The 15,589-nt window shown below is 43.4% G+C and overlaps 5 protein-coding genes across 5 annotated transcripts; 3 read left to right on the forward strand and 2 right to left on the reverse strand.

Annotated features, from left to right (window-relative positions):
• Nucleotides 1-21: 21 nt before the first annotated feature.
• On the forward strand, nt 22-1,442 carry L203_100557 (uncharacterized protein; the record flags this gene model as incomplete). The annotated part of the gene is made up of 7 exons (XM_066210015.1): nt 22-26; nt 221-258; nt 317-426; nt 480-557; nt 605-895; nt 940-1,239; nt 1,287-1,442. The coding sequence occupies 7 exons, from the start codon at nt 22-24 to the stop codon at nt 1,440-1,442; spliced, it is 978 nt and encodes a 325-aa protein (XP_066066112.1).
• A 403-nt stretch (nt 1,443-1,845) lies between these two features.
• L203_100558 (uncharacterized protein) lies at nt 1,846-2,578 on the reverse strand (the record flags this gene model as incomplete). The annotated part of the gene is made up of 3 exons (XM_066210016.1): nt 1,846-2,117; nt 2,191-2,260; nt 2,318-2,578. The coding sequence occupies 3 exons, from the start codon at nt 2,576-2,578 to the stop codon at nt 1,846-1,848; spliced, it is 603 nt and encodes a 200-aa protein (XP_066066113.1).
• Nucleotides 2,579-3,520: 942 nt separating this feature from the next.
• L203_100559 (FACT complex subunit SPT16) lies at nt 3,521-7,444 on the forward strand (the record flags this gene model as incomplete). The annotated part of the gene is made up of 16 exons (XM_066210017.1): nt 3,521-3,589; nt 3,649-3,753; nt 3,808-3,898; nt 3,965-4,048; nt 4,102-4,201; nt 4,248-4,332; nt 4,387-4,502; nt 4,552-4,984; nt 5,038-5,268; nt 5,322-5,810; nt 5,871-6,296; nt 6,342-6,814; nt 6,881-7,010; nt 7,070-7,166; nt 7,222-7,314; nt 7,365-7,444. The coding sequence occupies 16 exons, from the start codon at nt 3,521-3,523 to the stop codon at nt 7,442-7,444; spliced, it is 3,102 nt and encodes a 1,033-aa protein (XP_066066114.1).
• Nucleotides 7,445-7,564: 120 nt separating this feature from the next.
• L203_100560 (uncharacterized protein) lies at nt 7,565-11,656 on the reverse strand (the record flags this gene model as incomplete). The annotated part of the gene is made up of 6 exons (XM_066210018.1): nt 7,565-8,119; nt 8,173-9,107; nt 9,159-9,989; nt 10,040-10,946; nt 10,993-11,397; nt 11,450-11,656. 6 exons carry the CDS (start codon nt 11,654-11,656, stop codon nt 7,565-7,567), a joined length of 3,840 nt encoding a protein of 1,279 aa, XP_066066115.1.
• Nucleotides 11,657-12,721: 1,065 nt separating this feature from the next.
• Nucleotides 12,722-14,952, forward strand: L203_100561 (uncharacterized protein; the record flags this gene model as incomplete). Its single annotated transcript, XM_066210019.1, has 13 exons — nt 12,722-12,786; nt 12,838-12,895; nt 12,945-12,971; nt 13,019-13,037; nt 13,081-13,128; nt 13,173-13,414; nt 13,462-13,520; nt 13,571-13,673; nt 13,729-14,076; nt 14,128-14,191; nt 14,242-14,513; nt 14,563-14,721; nt 14,776-14,952. 13 exons carry the CDS (start codon nt 12,722-12,724, stop codon nt 14,950-14,952), a joined length of 1,641 nt encoding a protein of 546 aa, XP_066066116.1.
• Nucleotides 14,953-15,589: the final 637 nt, after the last annotated feature.

Genomic DNA, 15,589 nt, shown 5'->3' on the forward strand with positions numbered 1-15,589 from the left:
AGATGTTGTAATAGTAGAGTAATGTTGTGGGTTGTTGTTGTAAAGTGATGGCGGAGATTGGTACCAATCTCCGCCATCGTACCACCCAAACATGTTTTAGTGGAACCACTTTTTTTTTCCTCGCTCCGATCCAATCCGACTAATCTATTTAAATTGTTCTCTTTTCTTTTTTCTTTTTACATTTTTACTATCCCTTTAGCAAACTTTATAATGTCAGCAGCAGTCGCTCTCGATTTTATCGACAAGTTCGTTCCAGGCGTAGGTGCCCACCTGGCCGTTATGAACGCGACTACTACCCAAAACACTCTGTATCCAGGTCTTGATTTTAGCAGTCTCAGCTGGTTTGAGAGATGGTGGGCTAATTACTATATCTCGGTTGGCAACCCTATTATCGCTACCGGTCTCATGAGCTTTCTCTTGCACGAGGTGAGTGATATAGCGAGCGGCGGAGGCGGTGGTTGTGTACTGACAGATGTTAGTTGGTCTACTTTGGCCGATGTATTCCTTGGCTCATTATCGACGCTATCCCCTACTTTCAGCAATGGAAGCTTCAGCCTGTACATTCGGCTGACTCTAGTCTGAGTATGCGCTGACTTTTTTGCAGAACAAGCACATTACCAAAGCCCAAATATGGAAGTGCACAAAGGTCGTCCTCGCCACTCATTTTACCTGTGAAGCTCCTCTTATCCTTGCGTTCCACCCCATTTGCTGCTACTTTGGCATGAAAACCTACGAGCTACCTTTCTCTTCTCTTGGTCTCATGGCTGCCCAGATTGCCTTTTTCTTTGTTTTTGAAGACACTTTTCACTATTGGGCACACAGAGCTTTGCATTATGGACCGTTGTACAAGAACATTCACAAACTTCACCACGAATTCTCCGCTCCTATTGGGCTTGTGAGTTTATTCCTACCTCGCTTGACCGTTTTGACATGTGATAGGCTGCCGAGTACGCTCACCCTCTTGAGGTTTTGATTCTCGCCCAAGGTACTATTAGCGGTCCCTTCCTCTATGCCATTTTCCGACACGACCTTCATATCCTTACCGTCTATATTTGGATCACCCTTCGACTCTGGCAGGCTGTTGACGCCCACTCTGGTTACGACTTCCCTTGGTCTCTTCGTCACATTATTCCCTTTTGGGCTGGTGCCGACCACCACGACTTCCATCACATGGCTTTTGTCAACTGTTATTCTACTTCCTTCAGATGGTGGGATTACTCCCTCGGTACTGACTCCAAGGTATGTAAATTGTCATCCTGGTTGGTCCTCATTGACAATCCGTACAGTACCATGCCTACAAAGCCAGAATCGCTTCTGCTAAGCCGACCGATCGTGCTGCCATTGAAAAGCGTGAGCTCAAGGAGGTTGAAAAGGAGGGGATTCGAGCGGAAAGATTGGCAGAGATGTACGGACGCAAGGATAAAGCTAAAAAGACTGAGTAGGCTATTTGGACATCTGTGCGATTAGAACAGGAAAAAGTATAGATCGTAGATTTCGTTTTTGATGGCATTGGGTAGGAATGTCTGAGCATTACCCGCTGCGAGGCTCAAGGTTACGAGCAAGAGGTGTGGATGGACGATATATAGAGGTTTTACGGCCTGATTATACCCACCCGCATGACACCCACTGATTCGTCAGTAGTAGTGACTGCCTTGATCTGCGTCATATATTTATGCAATCATCCCCTGGCAGTAAATTGTAATAGATAAAAGGTGGACAAGAGCATCGTTATGACTGAACTTATTGAAATTTTTGTAACTAGCCTTTGAACATTGCTACACCCAAAGTTCGCACCTAAACGCAAGATAAGTTGCTTGTATGCTAGCGATCGCAAATCTTCCGACTCTAGACTTTCACAACAGTACCATCCTCCAAAATCTTCTTTACCACCCGGGCAGGATTTCCAATGGCCACGCTTTGAGGGGGAACGTCCTTGGTAACGACAGAGCCAGCTCCAACAGTGCTTCCTCTACCGATAGTCACTCCAGGCAAGATAATGACTGAACCGCAAATCCAACAATCTTCCTCAATTCTTACACTTTTACCCCATTCCTCGTCTGCCAAATCCGCTCGCACCTGTGACGAGAGAGGATGTTCTGGAGTGTATATCTTGACGTCTGGTCCAACCATGCTTCGCTCCCCGATATAGACTATTTGTCCTCAGCAAACATACACTCAAGTCAAACTCACTGGGACAGACATCAGAAAAGGTGCAGTTGGCGCCTATAAAATTTCTGCCTGCAAAATGTAAATTGAATCCCTCAAGTCTCAAGTTAGCAACCCGTACAACTCTTGCTCTTCTCGGTTGGTAGCTCACATATTCACAAAAGAATCTTTGAGTGATAAAGACGTCTTCGCCAACATCAGCAAACTCTCTCCACAAAGCCATCCGTTTCTTATAATCTGCTACTCGAGTAATTTCGTCAAGTTTGATGGCACCTGTGTTGCGGAGACGATCAAGATACTTGTCGTTTGCAAAATATCGCTTGGCATCAATCATGAGAGCAAGCTGGGAGGGGTCTTCATCGCCCTCGGGAGGAGGGATGAGCTTGTTGGTGAGGTGAGGAGCAGCGGTCATGATGATTGAATTTCTTGCAGTTGATACACATGAAAGATTGGTAGAAACAGAAATGGAAAGTTGATGAAATTGTAGATAAAACTCGGCGGCTATTTGTGATGTCATTTTGGTGAGCACACATAAGGGTAGCTAGGAGATTTTGAATTTCGTGTCTGTAGTAGCCAAGATGGCTGCCCAATGCCTTCAAAGAGCGAGGGTTTTTCTCGGAACTGCGTGGTTGTTTTGAAATTACAACGAGCTGTAGACATGCTTAGCCAGTATTTGACATTCCGTCAATGTGTTGCAGCTCGCAAGCGAGCCGACTTGACTGCCTGGTTCTAAGTACTGCGCACTTAACTGGCTAATTTGTGGAAGAGTGTATACACACCTGCAACAGTTTCATTCGCTGTACCCATCGTACATCTCAGCTCATGATTGTTTCTGCATGTTACTGGCCCCATTACTCCGCCGATCCCGATAAAGAAGATGAAGACGTTGAGTTGACAGATGGCCTAGCTGATCTAGCCACAGCCATTGTTATACATTCGCCATAGGCATTTGAGCAACAGGAGAATGGGCGGCTCTCATAACCTACAAAGATCAGACTAGACTTCAAGCTGAGGCTGGGTAGGTGAGGCGACTTACAGTACGATTTTCACAGAGCTCAACGATACAGCTACCGTTGCTTCTTTCTAATACTCTTCCCTGCACTTGTGACTATATTTACATGAGAGAAGAAATAGAAAATTCAAACTTCAGTCCAATCCATATTTAAGTTGGATAAAATTGAAAAAAAAAGTAAAAACGAAATAAGTGGCAAAAATAATAGAATCGTATTTTCCGTCGCGTCAGTTACGCGTTTCAATTTAATTTCAAGAGTTTGGTAGAATTGTTTTTTTTTTAATCTATATTTTTCATTTCTCCTTCTTCTTGAGATAATATTTCCTCTGAATATAAACTGTAATGTCTGATATTCAGCTGGATTCTGGCACGTTTTCCAAACGCGTTACTCAGATATTCAACGCTTGGGAGGCAAGTTGTATATAAAAAGATGCTGTGGAGTATATCTGATTTTGGCTGTACCTCTGCAGAGCTCAAAAGGCGACTGCCAGATACTGAAGGATGTGGATTCTATTGCTATACTGCTGGGAGAGGCCAATGAAGACATGGCCTACAACAAAACAACAGCTCTTCAAGTGTGTCGTTTCACAATCTTGTTGGCTTATTCATGCTAAACTTTCACTTGCAAGCTCTGGTTATTGGGTTACGAATTTCCGTCGACATTGATTATATTTTTGAAATCAACACGGAAAGTGGTTTTCCTTTCTTCAAACTCTAGAGGTGATTCAGTTTTGACGGATTGTATTGGTAATGTATAGTGTTCATCGCTGAGAATTCTCACTGTAGCCAAGATCCTAAGGCAGCTAGAGTCATCCCAAGACGTTGAAGTTGAAATAAAGACTAGATCAAAAGATGTTAGCCAAGCCAAAGGTTGGCTTTTGTTTGTTCAAGTTATGATATGTGGAACTGACAGTTGGCTGTAGAGGCTATGGAAGAGGTTGTGCAGATGATTGAAAACGGAAAGATTGGTACTCTTCCCAAAGACAAACCAGAAGGAAAAATTGTGGATGAATGGAACTCTGCGTGAGTGGAGTTATCTTTTGACGAAGTTTCGTTGACGGGAACATAGCATTGAAAGCAAAAGTGATTTGGAATCGGTTGACGTATCCATTCCAATCTCTGCTGTTTTGGCGATAAGAGATGGAGAAGATTTGGTTGGCATGATTCTTGTGTGTTTGACCTTAGTAATGGCTGACCAAATCCTACAGAAAACCGTCATCACGAGTTCCAAATTGACATCCACAGTTATGGTTAATTACTTCAAATCCAAGATGGAGTCCATCATCGATAGAGGCACCAAAATGACCCACGATTCGCTTGCCCAGTAGGCTAAGGGATAAGAATAGGCGTGGTTCTTACTAACGTCATTATAGGCTTATTGAAGAGAAGATCGGTAATGATGAAAAGGAGCCAGATATGAAGTTGTGGAAGAAGAATCCTGCTTTGGGCGATATCGATTTTACCGCATGCGAATATGTGTTTCCCCCTATAATCCAATCTGGTGGTCATTATGATCTCCGAGTAACCGCTACTTCTGATTCCGACAACTTAAAGCCTGGCGTTATCTTGGCCAACATGGGCATCCGCTATAAGAATTATTGCACCAGCATGGGTAGGACATTCCTGATAAACCCTTCCAAAAAACAAGAAACGTATTACTCCATACTTCTCGAGACCCGAAAGGAGGCTCTCAAACAGCTCAAAACTGGTACCATTGCCTCTGAGGTATACATCAGTGTACGCGAGTTTCTGGAATCCAAAAACCCTACCTTGGCAGGAGGGTTACTAAAAAACATAGGATTTGCTGTAAGTTCAAGTCCGAGGTTCTATATCTCTTTCAAAAAACTGATTAAGATCAGACTGGTTTAGAGTACCGTGACAGCACCTTTCTCTTGGGTCCCAAAAATGGTCGAGAACTAGAAGAGAACATGGTCTTCATTCTTACCATCGGTGTATCTGACTTGCCCGATCCTAAGAAGCATGGTACATATTCGCTACTCCTATCAGACACAGTAAAGATTGGCCAAAATGGCGCTGCGGTATTAACAGAAGGTTGTACGAAGCTAAATGATATTGTCACAAACCTAGATGTAAGTTGTTTAACTCATAGGATGATTTCAACGTCTGATTCGCCCTTTTGTAGAACGACACGGAAGAAGCCAAGGTTGCGACAAATGATATCAAACCCAATGTGAAAAATTCCAAACCTCGCACTACCTCTAGCTCCACTCGTATCTTGCCTGCCAAAACTCGAGGAGCTAAACGCGAACAAGTTACACAGACAACTGCTGAGAAGATCAAAACCAACCAAGCTCGCTTGCATGCTCAATTGAATGTGGATGGCTTGAAAAGGTTTGAGGCAAATGGCGGCGGAAAAAATGGGACTCAACAAAAAATCGTCAAAAGATATGAAAGTTACAGGAGAGAAGAACAATTGCCGAGGGGTGTGGAGGATAGGCGAATCTATGTGGATGAACAAAGACAGTCTGTTGTTCTTCCTATTAACGGTTATGCCGTACCTTATCATATTTCGACTATCAAGAATGTCACCAAAAACGAAGAGTCAAGCCATGTTATATTGCGAATAAATTTTCAGTCTCCAGGCCAAATCGCAGGTAAAAAAGAAGACATGGTAAGTGTCGTTCACTGCTTAATGGTATGTAATGATAACTCTGATTCTGTGGATTTGTAGCCTTTTGAAGACCCCGAAGCAAACTTCATACGGTCCATCTCCTTCCGATCTCAAGATCAGCGTCATATGTTAAGGATTTTTGAGGCTATTACTGCTCTCAAGAAGGCTGCAGTCAAGCGTGAAGTTGAGCGAAAGGAGTTAGCAGATGTCATTGAGCAAGAGAAATTAATTGAAGTCAAGAGTCGCAGTCCTTACACTTTGAAGAATATCTTCCCGCGCCCTGCACCAGAAGGCAAAAAGACAGATGGTAATCTAGAAATTCACCAAAATGGTGTTCGCTTCCGTCCTGACGGACCTGCTGCTAAGATTGACATTCTCTTCAGTAACATCAAGCATCTGTTCTTCCAGCCTAGTGAAAAGGAACTCATAGTTATTATTCATATTCATCTTCAGGCCCCCATCTTGTTGGGAAAGAAAAAAACTTCTGTAGGTGTTTTGATCGTAGATTTGGTTAAATCTAATATCTCACAGGACATACAATTCTATCGCGAAGTTGCAGATATGTCCTTTGACGAGACTGGAGGAAAAAAGCGCCGAGCTCGTTATGGTGATGAGGATGAAATTGAACAAGAGCAAGAAGATCGGAAACGCCGGGCTGAATTAGACAAACTTTTCCACGACTTTGCTCGCCGGATCGAATCCGCTTCACAGGCCCAGCAATATGAACTTGAAGTAGATGTGCCATTCAGAGAATTAGGATTTCAAGGTGTACCTCACAAATCTATTGTTTCCCTTCTTCCAACAACAAATTGCCTGATTCACATATCAGAGTTCCCATTCACAGTAATCACGTTGTCGGAAGTAGAATTAGTCCATCTGGAGAGGGTGCAATTTGGATTGAAGAATTTCGACATGGTGTTTATACTTCAAGATCTTAAGAAACCACCAATCCATGTCAATTCGATTCCTGTTGCACATCTTGATAACGTCAAAGAATGGCTCGAGTAGGTCTATTCTTTACCTCTTGCTTATGGTGATTTGATTGATTCTCCGTTAATGCTGCCATTCAGCTCGTGTGATGTGCCTATATCTGAAGGTCTCGTCAATCTCTCATGGCCTGCCATCATGAAGACTATCAACGATGACCCACATGCATTTTACGAAGAAGGAGGCTGGAGTTTTTTGACCGGTGATGGATCTGTATGTCTTTAAGCAACTTTGCCCTTCGGCTCCTGATATAGGCTCACGTCATTATTTAGGATAACGAGTCATCAGAGTCTGAAGACGGATCAGTATTCGAGAATAGCGACATAGTGGCCACTTCCAACTCTAGTGAAGACGAAAGCGGATCTGAGTGTATGTGATAAGGCTGCCAAGCCTGACAAGTACTATGACTAACATAGTTCTTCAGTCGATGAGGATGGTAGCTCAGTATCAGGGTCAGCAGAGAGTCTGTCTGATGAAGGCGAAGATTGGGATGAACTAGAGCGCAAAGCAATTAAAGGTTTGTTTCCAATGATTTCTGGTATCAGTTAGAGCTGACCTCTTTCAAAGCGGACGAAAGGCATAGAACAGAAAGAAAAGGTGGCTCTGATGACGAAGGCAAGAAGAAGAAAAAAAGTGGAAAGAGATGATTCGTGAAGAGGCAGTGCTTTTCTTGTGTTGAACTTATTCAATAGCTATTGCTAGAAGGTGTAGTAATGCAAAAGTCACATAAATAGTACACATTACGACACGAATACAAATCAGTCACACTAATCTACTAGAACCCATCTGGTGCCTTCTCTCTTTTGCTTCTTCTTTATCACTGGCAAGTCGACTCTCAAATCTTTAAAATGTGGCGTCACATACACCTCCCTTTCATCATTTCTTGTATCAGCTTTCCTCGTCATCTCCTTCTTTGGAATCTCAATTGGAGCAGAGAATGAACAGAGTCCTTTGCCGAGGCTAGGTAACCAAATTGGATTGATTTTGGTTATGCCTTTCATCCATGGTTTGCTTGTCCGAACAATCTCGGAGAACACTACGAAATCAGGTGGAGAACGGTGGAAGAGTGCGGATGAAGGGTGGATATATACAGCTTCGGATTCCAACCCCACTGCACGATATGGTACTCCGCGGGTGGACTCGTATGTGATGCCTTTTTTCTGCACGACATCTTCACGAACAGCTACTTGGTCAATGAAACCTGCCGAAAGGACTTGTCGTATAACTTTGAGCTGAGTATCAGTCGGAGGGAGGAGTTTGGAAAACGGGATTTGAGCAATAGAAGATATTTGATTTCTAAGCTGGCGAATCTCTTGCATGGCCTTCAAGATGATTAAAATGCTGTCCGACATTTTTTGGCTGACATTCAACTCACCTTGGGTCGTAAAAAGTTCTTGGTGCAAAACGAGACCGACGGTTCAAAGTCATATGCACCGATTGCAGCAAGAAGCTTAAACATATCACTAACTCCTTGTCCTAACGTTGTAAATTGCTCCTGTGCTTTAAAAAACCTTTGTCTAGTTTTTTTCCTCTGTTCTTTTTCTTTGACTTTCTCATTATTTATATGATCTATATTATGACTCTTGTCCTCCTCGTCTATCTCCAATGACTGCTCATGAATGAAAGGATCACCAACAGACATCCCTGCTACGATAGCCACCACGTAGGGTAGACAGTCATGTTGGCGGCCGATGATGAGCATTTTGGCAAAGCGAGGTGATACTGGATAACCAGCCATTGCTTTCCCCAGGTCTGTTATCTGTCCGCCGGAGGAACCGAAATGCTGTGAGCCATTAATCATCCTGGTTTGAGTTGGAAGAGAAAGTGCGCCAAGGTTGATGAGCAAGTTTTCCGCTCGATGAAGCGCATATCGTTCAGGAGGGGTTGGGAAGGGAAAATTGACAACGGCGTCAATATTCATACTCTTCATTTGCAAAACGACGCCTTCAATTGGCATTCGCAAGATTTCAGGTTTTGAGAATTGCTCAAAGTAATCCTCAAAGAGAGCAGAAGAATACAGTCTGTAACAATGACCAGGGCCAGTACGACCGGCTCGACCGGCTCGCTGTGCTGCAGAAGCTTTGGAGATCCATGAAACCTGGAACGACTGCACGCCATTGCTCGAATCATAACGCCTTTCTTTAGCTCGACCAGAATCTACAACGTATCGGATGCCAGGTATAGTAACCGATGTCTCAGCGACATTAGTGGCAACAATAACAAGTCGATGACCTTCAGGCGGTGGCCTAAATACGAGCATCTGCTGGTCGGTTTGCAAAAGTGAATAGAGAGGCAGTACATGCATTGGCGCTGTGATGACATATGAGCATGACTTAATTCAGCATGTTTATCTTGACTCACTATCTGTTGGCTCATCAAATTCCAACCTTTCAATTCCCTCTAAGTCTTCATCATCTGTATCCAACGCCTCAGGATCACATACTTCTGCCGCGCCGTCATCAACATCGGCTGCTAAATCATCATCCTTGCCGAAGTCTTCTTCTTCCGCCTCCTTTCCTTCTAGAGGTATCAACCCATCAACAATAGTAACTGATTTGTCAGTGTTTTTATTCTTTCCATACTTTTTCGAAAGCTTCTTGCACAGAGCTTGAATCTCGCCTTGGCCCGTCATGAACACTAACACTCCTCCTGGAGGTAGTCTTGAGTGGATCTTTGAAACCTTTTTGTAGGCCTCAGCGACATAATCACTTGCCGTTTTACGGCTGAAATGTATAGTGACAGGATGTTGTCTCGCCTGGATATAAATGACAGGGGGAGGCTTAGAAAAGAGTATTGGGTTCTCAGCAAAGTCCGACACACGTAATGTCGCAGACATAATAACGATACGAAGAGGCTTAGCTTTTTTTCCTTCTCGCCACATTTTTTCCCTTAGCTTGGCTACACGGCTGAGTACACCAACAAGGATATCAGTGTTGACCCCTCGTTCATGGGCTTCATCCACTACGACGACACTGTACCGGCTTAAGAGAAAATCAGAAGCGAGCTCTCTCAGTAAAACACCGTCTGTCATGAACTTGATAGCTGTGTCGGGTGAAATAGTAGAAGAGTATCGTATCTGGTGAGCAACAAGGGATGAAGAAGGAGGTAAGTTGAGTTCAGAGCGTACACGCTCAGCAAGAGAGACAGCTGCGACTCGTCGGGGTTGCGTCACAGCGACCAAACCTGGATTATCTTTAAACCCATCAGCGACACACTTGAAGGTTGCACATGGTCAGACTCACCTGAGCCCTTGTATCCAAAGCCAGCCTCATACAACATCTGCGGAACCTGGGTTGTTTTACCACTACCCGTTTCACCACATATGATGACGACAGAATGCATCAATATTGATTCGATGATTGACTGTTCTTCCGCAAGGATGGGCAGTTCCATTCTGGATTCGGATACAGATGGTCTACGGGTTATACTTGGCCTTGCCTTTGCAGTGACACTACCTTTGCTCTGGTCAATCAGAGATGTAGTTGGCATCTCAAATGTTGCTCCCATAGGACCAATGAGTTGACCAACTCTTGCAGCTTGTAGTGGTTTTGTGGTAGGTACAACCGACGTTGGTGCAACTACTGGCGCGTCAAGGACGTCAGGAATAGTCTTTGTTGTATTCTGGTTCATTTGTTGAATAGCCCAATCTTTGAAACCGAGTGATCTCTTCTTTGCTGGCATGCCACCGTCACTATCTTGCTCTTCTTCGTTTAAATTCCTTTCAACGTCGTCTTCCTCTTTACTGTCACATTCATCGCTAGTTTCTGTTTCATCATCATCGTCGTCGTCGTCACTTGATTCTTCCAACCCTTCTCTAAATTCAATCCCACGTCTTCCAAACATCCCGTACTTGAACGGCCTTTTACTTTTAATCTCCACCCTAGCTTTGATAAATGACCCATCTGCAGATTTCTTCAAGGCCCTCCCAAGAACTGTATATGACAATGATTGATCCAACGATTGAAGTTTGTTGGACGGCGTCGTATTTTGTATTAGTGTCTCGGGTTTGGTCGGCCCGCGGAAAGGTAATGAAACCAACTGTGGATTCTCCTCTTTCTCATCTGCGGTATCGTTTTCAGAATTGGAAGAGTCAAAGTCGGATGAAGGCGAATGGTTTAGGGAAGAAAGAAGATTAGGATTCCAATTGGCCTATCATGTGAATTAGCGCAACCACACATATATCCACCACACGCACATTTTTAGGTAACCTCTCTTTACCTCTACTCTTGGATTTTACTTTTGCTTCCGTTTTGAGCTGCGACTTGGTAGGAATTAGTGTAGTTTTGACATCCTCTGTCCTTTCAGCGCCCTTGTCCTTGATGACTTCTACCAAGAATTCTTTGTCTTTCCTTTCTGGTTCCCTCTCACCATCATCGTCTTCACATTCATCTTCTCCGTATCGTTTTGACAGTTTATCTATACCTCTTCTGACAAGACGATCTTCCATCTTATCTTGTCGCTCTTTGGCACTAGTAGGCTTGAGAGGGTTTTGCCCTAGAGAAGATGCAGAAACGAACGCAGCGGAAGTAGAGGCAGACGGTGCGAGCGATTGAAGAAGCTTGAAAGTTTCCAAACGTTGCTCAGACTTGAGTTTCTTGTTCTATAACTTATAAGTTGGGACCATTCTGAATATCAAATGCCACCATACATACCATGTATGACTCAAACCTTTTGCGTTTTTTGGAAGACATAGCAGGCAACGAGTCGTCATCTTGCTCTTCCAATCCACCATCCTCTTCTGCATCGTCCTCAAATTGTCCCTTTTGAGATACGGCTTTTCTCTTCTTGTGAGTAGATCCGCCGGCAACCGAACCTCTTGCTTTGGCATTGTATCTCTGTCTAACGGGTGGTCCAGCCATGTCGAGTAGACTAGCAGTCAATAGCTCAACGTCTATTGTCTATATCCTTGGTATAAATATATTTTCATCTTGAAATTCTTGTCATGTGGAACTAAATCACGTGATTTTGAGTGCTTCCCCCCTCCTAAAAAAACTTTATTTGTCTATCTTTAATTATTTATAAACATATCATCATAATTACAAGTAAACTTTTCTTTCAATAGTAAAGCATCAACGGCCAGGTCTATTACACCAAGAGTATACTCAAACCCATAAGGGTGTGGCGAGCTTCCAGTCATCTTTGTTTCAACCGTGTAGCTTTGCTAGCTTCATAGAGATCGCCTTCAAGAGTAGACAACTAGTAATTCAACATGGGTGAGATGGATCCAGTTCCTGGTATGCTCGAATACATTATCCTTACGCTGCCAGTAAGCTTACAAGTCCGACTATCTCGCTGCCATGTGCACACGACTCAAAGCGTCAACGTCAGCCATCACTCATGGTCAAACAGTATCCATTGAACGTTGCTCCGTATTAGCAGAAGCCTCAGCCAGTCATCTTTCCACAATATACCATTGCAGTACAAAAGAAGTCCTGCCAGAAACGGATACGAAAAAAGCAATTATAGAAGAACCAATCGTTATCGTTATCTTATTCGTGCCTGAACATTGTTATCTATCACTGGAATCCTTCATCCTCCTGGCCTATGGATGGATTTTGCTGTATGTTTTAGGAATTCTTAGCTGAAAGGCTACTCTTTTCGAAGGAAAAGATGCATGCATGCATCGTTGACTTGCATCCAAAAGCGATGGGATATCAAGACTTGGGATGACCCAGGTGTGACATCATAGCTCTGTTTGCGATGAAATACGAGAGAGGTCATTGGCCAATCGAGAGTAAGTGAAGAAGTATCGTGCCAATTGAATATATATAGACGAAAATGACTCTTTTCCCTTCTCGTTTTGTGTTTTATACATATACATGCTTTTACAAAGGTTGTTAACTAGAGGTAGTACCCGACTTGTCACCCAACGCTATCAGAGAAAACCAAAACAAGATTTGATTGGAAAATTTAGCTCTACCACAATGTTTGCCAGCGATATTATCAAGAAGGCTGTTTTGCCTGAAGACGAGCTCAGGGATGGTGAGCAGTGAGTGTTGGATACGTTTTCTCTGGCAATATGCTGATGGAATGTTCAAAGCAAAGCTGTGGACTTCAACGATGGTAAAGTCTTACTCTCAAGGGTGAAGGGAGAGATTGTGAGTTTGGATTTCATCACGTCGCGGTATAGATGCTGATAGAGCACAGTATGCTACGTCTGCATACTGTACTCATGTAAGTTGGTTGTTATGAGGTTATCTCTATGGCGCTAACAGTTTCAGTATGGAGCACCCCTTGAAAGTATGTGTTTTTGATTGGCTTGGTCCAAGGCTCATTGCAACAGAGGGTGTTCTCTCACATGATGGAAGGCTTGTTTGTCCTTGGCACGGAGGTGAGCTTTGCGCTCCATCGAAATCTCTCTGACAACCTTTGAAGCTTGTTTTAATGTCTATTCTGGAGACGTTGAAGACGCTCCCGGCCTCGATTCTCTCTGGTCTTTCACTGCGACTGTGGAAGATGGTCAAATTGTCGTTAGTGCTTCAGAGAAAGAGGTCAAGTCAAAAGTCGGCAGAGTGATTCACAACCGAAAGAAGGAAAGCGTCCAGGCAAAGGATGAGACCGTTGTCATTGTTGGAGGGGGGTCTGGTGGTATTCATACTCTTGAGAGTCTAAGAATGGTACGTGCACTCGTCAAACTTGCGGATGATTTCTGACAGTGACCAAGAATGGCTTTGCAGGAAACATTGTCTTGATCTCTGAAGAGTCATATGCCCCTATCGACCGGTCAGTATGAGTCTGCAATTATCTGTGCATCGAGTTGATTCTTTTTCAAGAACAAAAATGTCGAAAGTTCTACTGGACGATGTTGAGAAACTTCAGTGGCGAACGCCCAAAACTTTGAAAAGTGACTTTGAAGTGGATTTCTATCCTGGTACTGTAAATCATGTCCAAGTGTCAGCATTTGATCTCATAGCTTATTCATTTAAAACAGTCCGTAACCAAGGTTGACCTCCAAAAACAAGTTGTCGTCACATCATCCGACACTACCATAAAATACGATCACCTCGTCCTTTCTCCTGGTGCAAAGCCTAAGAAGATTCCCATCCCAGGCGCCGACTTGAATGGCGTTGTAACTCTTCGACATGTGCAGGATACACAGGCTATCAATGCTGCCATTACAAAGGAGAGTGATGTTGTACTGATTGGTACAAGCTTCATTTGCATGGAGGCTGCTGTAGCCATTGCAAAGAAAGAACCAAGGAGCGTAACTCTTGTAGGGGTGGACGAAGTTCCTTTCCAAGCCTTGTTGGGCAAGGAGTTTGGGGAAGCACTAATGGAGGTAAATAGTTGCAGTAAGCTAAAAAGGTATCTGGGCTGATGAAAGAAACAGAATATGAAGCAACAGGGAATCAAATTTCGTATGAAAGCCGAAATTGAGAGCATTTCCCCTGCTGGTAAGTCAATAATACTTTATAAAGCACTGACAACTCACACGATTTGCTAGTTTCTGATACTGCCCATGTTGGAGCGGTTCACATCAAAGGTTTAGATCCCATCCCCGCCAATTTCATCCTCATGGGCACAGGTGTTGTACCCGCCACTTCCTTCTTGGATGGGGTCATTCCGCTGGAAAAAGATGGTGGCGTAATGGTGGATGAATACTTGAGGGTAAAGGGTTACAAAAATGTGTATGCCATAGGCGATATCGCTCATTATGTACAATATCCGGACAAGTTCCCCAGGCGTGTGGAACATTGGAATGTTGCGAGCAACCATGTTAGTCCAAGAAAGTAGTCAAATTGTGTGGCTGCTGATACTTTCATAGGGAAGAGAAGTTGCACACAATATCACTCATCCGTTGAATCTCGTCGCTTACACAAAAGTCCCAATCTTTTGGTCATCCATTGGGAAAGGATTACGGTACCTCGGTACTGGTGCCGGTTTCGACGATTATCACGTTGAAGGAAATTTCAACGATCTTAAGGTAACTGTTGATCTCGGCTATCATTAATTATGACCAAGTTGACACGAGCTTCAGTTTGCTGTATACCAAGCCAAACAAGGCAAGGTCACAGCCGTAGCGACAATGCAGCGCGACCCGATAGTTTCCAAAGCATCAGAGTTAATGAGACTCAACATTATGCCTTCTCTCGAGGAGATCAGGAAGGGTAAAAACATATTGGAAATTGACTTGATCGATAATGGAACAGGATAGGAATGGTGCAAAAAGCATTTACATTGCTATATAATACAGGTGTACCATAATATATCAGAAAATGGAGTCCACTTGTACAGTACACTATCCTTGCAGCAACTGGTTGGTATTTTTCAGAGGTGACGAAGCATGACTTGGAGCATTCCATCCGCATAGACATTTCCCAAATCTAGTTGCATGACGTCTTGAGCGGGCCTAGAAATTAATAGCCATTCACCCGTTGTATATTAATAAAAGATCCTTTGACATTATTACTTTTACAAAGACAACAAAACTCTTTTTTCCTTTGTTCTTGAGCCCAGCAATCCACATCAATAGAAACACCTAATGAAAGGATCTGTCAGTACTACTGATCTTGCTTGTATACAGCAAGGAACATCTTCAAAGGATCTTGGAACAGTGGATCAAAGGTGGTGAGTTTTTCTAAAACACCTCTGACTCCTTAATTCCTCATATGGCCAAGCGTTGCTTTGTTGGATGCTTAAAAAACGGGGGCGAGAAGTAGTCAAGTCAGGGAGATCTACAAGGAACAAAAGACATAGGAAGGTCAGTACAAACATGAAACAGGTGAAAAGAGATGAAGAAGATATAATACTCTCGCAATGGAACTCAATTGAACTTTTCATTCCATCGTCGT

This window comes from Cryptococcus depauperatus, chromosome 1 (genome assembly GCF_001720195.1).
Source record: "Cryptococcus depauperatus CBS 7841 chromosome 1, complete sequence".
Lineage (NCBI taxonomy): Eukaryota > Fungi > Basidiomycota > Tremellomycetes > Tremellales > Cryptococcaceae > Cryptococcus > Cryptococcus depauperatus.